Genomic DNA, 7,683 nt, shown 5'->3' with positions numbered 1-7,683 from the left:
AGAGATGAAAACAACATCTCCAAAACCTTAAGGGATTGGAGGAATAAGCTCTCAGAGAATGAGACTGTCAACTCAGCCTGGACCCTGATCCCAGGCTTCCTAATCTGGAATGTCTGGAAAGAACGTAATAACAGAATCTTCAAGGACAAATCCAACCCACCCCAAATCATTATAAATCAACTCCTCGAGCAGCTCAAAGAGACTATTAGTATGTTTCAGAAGCACCCTACTGAGAATCCACATTCTCATCAGGACGCTCGAATTCTTCATCTTTTGGGCCTACAGAAGATGGTCCCTCAGAGCTCAATCCAAATCCCTTCTCGTGCTACTATGAGGCAGGACTTCTGGCGTCCCCCTCCCCCTGGGTACTTAAAATTAAATACATATGGAGCCTCGAAAGGCAACCCAGGGGAAGCAGGGTATGGAGGTGCCATCAAAGATGATAAGGGGAATTTAATAATCATCTTTCACAACTACTTGGGGAATGCTACCAACAACATGGTGGAACTAATAGCCATAGAACAGGGATTAGAGATTCTGAGAAATCTCAACATGAAGAACTCCATAATAGAAGTTGATTCTGAATTAACAATCAATTCTATAAAAAGAATTGCTAATGGCTCGGACCCTGAGAAAGTCTCGCACCACTGGAGACTGTTGCAAGTTTATCGGTGCATTCAATCACATCTAAAATCCCTGAGAACCCTAAGCTTTGCTCATGTGTGCAGAAATGCCAACAGAGTGGCGGACCAGTTGGCAAATGAAGGGGTGCTCTGTAAGAATGAATACAGTTTTTATAATTGGGAAACGATGCCTGCAGGGAATTTGAGAGAAGAATGCTACAATCTGGCTCGCACGGACAATGAGTTTTTTCTCAACTTAGGCAGGGAAGAGAATGGCGAACCAGGGTTCATATAGACTCTGCTCCCGACCGCGTTGGTTGAAGGCTCTCTTTTGGATGGCAGGAGGAGAGGAACAAGTGGTTCCGTTCACCGATAAATCAAAGGTAAAGTAGTTTTGTGGTTTATCGCGCGCATCCGAGACCTAAAGTGGTTTTACTAGGTTGGCCTCTAATGCCATTCATCAATCAACACGTGGCAGTGGGCGGAGAGAGAATACCGCCCATATTGCACGAGTTATCCTCGTGCTTCTTCTCTGTGCGATATTCTCCTCAGTCGTTGGATTTGGGAAGGGAAGATCAAAGGCTCTAGTACGTCGAGCTAGTTTGGGGAGTTATCCTTTGTGCTTTTCAAGGTTTTCGTGTTGACTCCTAGAGGGCGGTTCTCTTAGTCGCATGGGTTTTAACCCCCGGTCAGACCTGTTTTATTCTTTGTTTTATTATGTGTTCGGAAGTTTGTTTGTTAGTGGGTCGTTTGTTGTAAAGGATTGCAGCCCATTGTTTAGGGTAGGCGGCCCCCGGTGTTGCTCGTTGACTTTGTTCGAGACTTGTAACATAGTTTTGTAATTTTTAAACCTTTGAATGAGAAATGAAAAACACTCTTGCTTTAGCAAAAAAAAAATTACTTTGCAAGCTACATGATCCAGTTTGTTTCCAGAGAACATAATTGTGGAAAATACAAATAACATTTAATTAGATTAAATGGCGAGGGAAAGTTGGATGAAAAAAAAAAAAGAGATCTCGTTATATTCAGCGGTGAGAGAAAGGTACTAGCCAGTTTTATTTTATGAGTCCATAATAAAAATGGATAATATATAATTTAAATTGTAATGTCAATTAGGCAATTCATTTAGGGTTATTCAAAGAAGCAGTTTGTTGTTATTGAAGATTAAGTGGATCTATACTAAACCCGGATTTGTTATGTGGCCAGAAATTATAATATTAGTCAATAAACACCAATTGACTATATTTTCAGCGCATAAATTTGACAGATCGCTTTCCTAATTCACTCTTTATATTAGCTTTTCAATTTTTATGGTAAATAGTGAAAATAATTTTCAAGAACTCTCAACATTAAAAAATATTATTAATATTTATCCAGAAAAGAGTGCAGTATTATGATTATCGAAGTATGATAATGGTATGTTTGTTTTTTGCTAAGAGATAGTTGAGATTGGGTATAAATGCGTGTATTTTTAAGTTGTTAAGATTAATATTATAGAAAGAAAAGTTCTGGAAGTTAATTATAAAATTATGTTGTTTCAAGTATATTTAAAATTGATTAAGTTTTATGTGATTTTGTTGATCGAATTTTATTATCGAGAGATCAATTTTTTATTTAAAATTAAAACTAAATTCACCTCAACCCAATTTAATAGGGAGAGAAAGCCCCAAGTTATTGTATTGTTATTATTAATAATAATTGAAAACTCATTGAACATACAAATTTGTACATAAATTGCAAACCATGATCTATTTTAATATAAAAGTATCATTGAATTGAAATTTTATATGATAATCTATTTTAATATACCATGATCTATTTTAATATAAACGTATCATTGAATTGAAATTTTATAGGATGATCTATTTTAATATAAAAGTATTATTGAATTGAAATTTTATATGATGATCTATTTTAATATAAAAGTATTATTGAATTGAAATTTTTATATGATGAGATCATTAGCAAAAGTTCCCTGATATTAAATAATTGAGAAAAAAGAGTTTACAAATTTTTGTTATTATAATTTTTTATTTATTTAAATGAGTATAAGTTTAAATTTTGTTAATTAAGTTTATTATAAGTGATTGGAAGGAATGATTGAGATTTGTTTCACCAAGTTCAATTTTAGCAAATGATATGATGTACTCTGATGTAATGAACATAATATGTATATTCCTCATATATATATAAATTAAGGTTTGTGTTAAGTTAAAGGAAACAAAATCAGTTAAAACTTATATTTCATGAATTTTTAATAGAATGTCAATAATATAAATAATGAATTTAATACCAAAGTGGGTTGGAAATAATAATTATTTAACAAATTTTATAGGAAGATTTTTTATTTTTTTTTTGTAAGCTTGGTAGGACTACATCTTCATCATGTCCAACTTCTCACCCCGATCGGGGGGATAGCACAAGATTTGAACCCAAGACTTCCGATTCAAAGAGACTTCATTTCCATGGTCATTGCCAATTGAGCTACCCCAAGCAGACTTATAGGAAGAAATTTTGAATTACAAATAAGTTGTAAAATATTTTAAGGGATTCCTAAATTACAATATAGGACATGTTGAACCCTTTTACAGGAAATTCAAAAGGATCTAACCCTTGAACAAAAAACACATAGTATCTAAATACATGATCAATCAAATCCTAGAATTGTAGAGGACATGTTCAATAGAGGATCCAATGCACTTGGAGCAAATTTCCGAGCAAACATAAAACATAAGGACACAATTTGGTCATTGTATGTGCAATTATGTGCATCACGAATCCTCCTCATAAATTTTTCTGTGATATCCTTGTTTCCAAACATGGCTGGGTGAGACCCACCTCTTGACCAATCAACCCATGTGATACTTCTATTAGAATTTTCAGATCCAAATAAAATATTCAAAAGAGTTGGAAGGTAATGCTCATCAACAACATGACATGGTCGTGTGCAAAATTCCTTGAATATTTGGTAATATTTGATGTCAGAAATTATGCTAATTGCTAACTTGCGATGAACCTCAAACCACTGTGACCCTTTTCTCCATTGAGATAACATCACTCCTGGAGCCATTTTTTTGTTATAGCGACCCCTTCCAGTAGGATGTGGGTCATCAAATGATTGCACAAAAGTATATTTTGACTTGACCAAGTAATTGTATATTGTACTGAAGTTAAACACAGGGATGCAAGTCTCTGATAATAATATAAACCTCTCATTAGAAATTTCAAGTAAAGCATTTGCAAGGAGTCGCCTCTCTGCATCATATACATTTATTTGTCCCCACTCTACAACCTGCCAAGACACAACCTTGTAAACTATAAGCAAAGTGCATGGAAGATAAAATTTTCAAAAGGTTAACAAGCATCAAGTAGAAGAAATAGAAATTGTGAGATTAATCTTCCTAAGAAGAACACATATATTTGGTAATGGTTCATTCGAAAAGAGGATAAAAGAGACCTTGTACCATACTAAGACGCACCATTTCACATTTCTTTTCCTCTATTTTCAACTCAATAAGAGTGCGGAAAATTGGCTTGGAATAGAAAATTGAAATCTCTTGATGTATGCTAAACAAAAAATTAAAAGCATAAGAAACTTCCGAAACAAATAAATAGATTGAACATAAAACCAAATGCTCATGAACCACAATAAATTTTTTAAACAAATAAATAGATTGAAAGCAACACCAAATGCTCATGTTAATTATTATTCTTAACTTTATGTGTCCATAACAATGGGTGGAGTCTCTACTCAAAATGTTGGACAAAAAAAATCTATTGTGGTTTATTTCTAGAAGATTCATCATCACAAAACAAAGTTCATTATTGGAGGGGCTAGTCGACTTAGTCAACTAACCCAGTTGAGTTCAATCAGAGGAATTGTATTGTAAGTCAGTTGAATTGATTAACCAAGTCAGTTGATATAGTCGATTGAGAAGGTTAAACTGTTGTAACCGTCCATATATATATATATATACACACACACACTAAACTCTATGTATTAGTCTTGATTGGATGTTGAGGATATCTAACATAAGTGTTGATTTGTTGATTCTCCACTACTTTGTGTCTCTTCTCTTTCCTTGCATTGAATATTATTATGTAGTTACTTGTGATTCCTTCCTACTAGCAACCAGTGCATACTTTTGCTATATTACAACATTGGTTCCATTGTCAGTAGTATTGGATCCAAGTACTCACAATATGTATGCATAGATGTTGAATTTGGAAGAGATACACGAGTGGTGGCAAACACAAATTAATAATTACCTAAAGAATTATGCCAAAAGAAATAAATTGTCAGTTGTAGAAGCTAGAGTGCACTTCTTCACAAAAGTGCACAAAATATTTATCAAAGCAGCCTTACTCAGATAAAGAAATTCCTTGACCACATTACTAATGTGCTCGACAAAACCTAACGACTGACTAACACTAAAATTAACAAACAGAGGAAAAAACACTTATATGAGTGGGTTGAAAAGATATTAGATGAATTCTATGAAGATAAGGCAACAAAAGAGAGAAATTATATTGAAAGAACCCAACCATGGTTTTTTTACGATTTCCACGATGTTTCTTTTTCACTACACCTCCTTGTTACACAAGTTTCTCCTTGACAGACGATTCAAACACAATTGAATATCGACCACCCATACAAGCACCAATAAACTCTGGCCAAAGTAAGAGGAAGGCCGATTGGGAGAAGTTTCTCGACACTCAATGTAAAAGCATAAATGAATCATGGGACTAACTTTTAAGAAAGTAAAAATTTTGGTTGGATTCACCCTTGTCAATCGATAGTAAGTTGGGTCAAAAATGTGGGGGGGGGGGGGGGGGGGGGGGAAGGGGTGGGGTTAATAATTCATGAGAAATAAATAAAGAAAAGAGAGAAAATAAGATAGAGAATTTATATAAAATAAAGAAGTCAAAATGAGAGGAAAGTGGTTGATTGTAAAGAGAAGGGAATACATGCTTAAGGAATAAACCTAGCGAAGGACCCAGGCACGTTTGCGACAGTATAAGAAATCAACTAATATTTAAAAAATAGAAAGGGATAAGAGACAAAAAATGTGACACGAAATAAGGTATTAGAAATTTAGCTAGAGATTAAGAACTCAAGATCATGGGCATGAGAGTGATGATGCATGGGACTCCTTTTATGGTAGCGCACAACACCCAAATTTGAGAGGCGTAGCACCACCCTCTCCGAAAGGAAAAAAAATAATCTATAATTAATCCCTTGGAGGCATGTAGACAATATGAAAATCAATGAATCTAGTCCAAAAATTCTCCTTTCCCCCATCATAGGAATAACAAATCGTGTTATCAAATAGTTCCTTTAGCAAGACTTCACATCAACGCAAACCCATCCATAATTTGGTATTGAAGACAATGAGCAGGGAAAGTTGAGAGATTGACTTGAGATCAAAATTATAGTGGTAAACCAAACTTGGATATATAATCAAGAAAATGAAGAATTACTTTTCCATATTTGAAATATCATGAACATACCCCCTACAACAATTACTATCTACTGAAGAAGAAGAAGAAGACATAAGTTTGGATGATGAACCATTACAACCTTCTATGAATCAGTGCGTCGAATATATAGACAAAGGGTGTCAATTTGATGACACATTGATAAATTTGTAATAGTCAAAGATGATGAACAAGAAAATACCCCACATATAACAAAATTATCAATTGTCTAGACCAACAAGTCAAACAAATCAACCAATACTAAGGAACTAGAAAAGTCTCAACATCCTCCAAAAATTTTGGGATTGAACCACATCCCCCTCTTTGAAGGTGATGAGGACCCAAAGAAACATTGGATTGCTTGTGAGAAGTTATGGACTGCCAATGATATCACTGATGAAGATAATTAAATGGTCTAGTTTGTAGCAAATCTCTAGAAGAGATCCCTCACCTAGTTCATGAAATTTCATAGAAAATCAACCAAAAAATAAAAATGATATCAAAAAAACTTATTTTCCTTCTTTAAAGCACAAGATGTCAAGCATATTGTAGCACCAAAATTAAAAGAAACAAAACAACATCCACATGAAAGAGTTAGGGAATACAACAAAAGGCTCAAGGATTTTCTAAGTCAAATCCCTTATGTTATTGATGAAACCTTACTAGTGTAATGGTGCGTTGTTGGGTTGTTGCAGAAAATCAGAGGACCCATAAGAATGTATGAAGTTCAAACTTGTGAAGAAGAAATGAAAATGGCTCAGCACATCGAGATAGACGATGAAGGGAAATCAAGTTCCCTAATGGCTGACAATAAACTTGAAGAGAAAATTGAACAATTGCAACAATCCTTGTTGACTCTATCCCTCCAAAAAAATAATCTTTGATGCACTAATTGCAAAATTGAAGGATACACAAAAGACAATTATAAATTCGCTAATTAATTTTATCGAGAGATCCGTTGACTCTAGAAAAATACATATTGTGATATCTTCTAAGTTGTGTCAAACCACAACACTAGAGAATGTCAATACAATCTACAGAAAGTTAAACCTAAATGGTGTGGCATCTACAAAGACAATAGTCATTCTATGAAAGAATGTTAGTTAAATACCAAAAATAAGACCAATTATCACGTTGTCTATCATACTCAGGCGTTATATTAATTTATGAGCCACCCATATAAGTAAGAAGAGGAAATGGCGGAGGTGAAAATGGTGGATGTCGAGGAGGTTATAATGGTCAAGATCGTAGCCAAGGTCGAGGTTGAGGAAGATTCTATTGCTTTACGTGTTGGTAAGAAGGTCAGTCAGTGCCTAACTTCCCTTTGAAGGACAAAATTGATTTACGATTCTACAATATGTGTGGCCTGGACGATCATTCTCAAGAAAATTTCCCCAAAAGTTTGGAAAAAATATTGAATAAACAAGTTTTCAATCTATTACAAACTGTCCCAAAGTAGGAGGTTTTGAACTCGAAAAACCACACATTATCACTAGGTCAGGAGAAGGCAAAGACAACACTTTAAGAAACCAAAAAAATCCTTTTTATATCCAAGAATACTACCACATATCTAGACATGCAA

At 34.3% G+C, this 7,683-nt stretch overlaps 1 protein-coding gene across 1 annotated transcript in view; it reads right to left on the bottom strand.

Moving 5' to 3' along the window:
* Positions 1 to 3,270: 3,270 nt before the first annotated feature.
* LOC149174228 (glycosyltransferase BC10-like) overlaps positions 3,271 to 7,683 on the bottom strand; it is a 53,029-nt gene continuing 48,616 nt past the window's right edge. The window contains exons 2-3 of the mRNA XM_089420783.1: positions 3,828 to 3,915; positions 3,271 to 3,746 (exon numbers count right to left, since the gene is read on the bottom strand). Coding sequence (XP_089276909.1) covers positions 3,271 to 3,746; positions 3,828 to 3,915 — 564 coding nt within the window. The remainder of the gene's footprint in view (positions 3,747 to 3,827; positions 3,916 to 7,683) is intronic.

This window comes from Pinus tabuliformis, chromosome 4_1 (assembly GCF_031772625.1).
Source record: "Pinus tabuliformis cultivar Carrire ecotype Pingquan chromosome 4_1, CPIR1, whole genome shotgun sequence".
Classification (NCBI taxonomy): domain Eukaryota; kingdom Viridiplantae; phylum Streptophyta; class Pinopsida; order Pinales; family Pinaceae; genus Pinus; species Pinus tabuliformis.
This window is presented reverse-complemented; position numbering and strand designations above follow the sequence as displayed.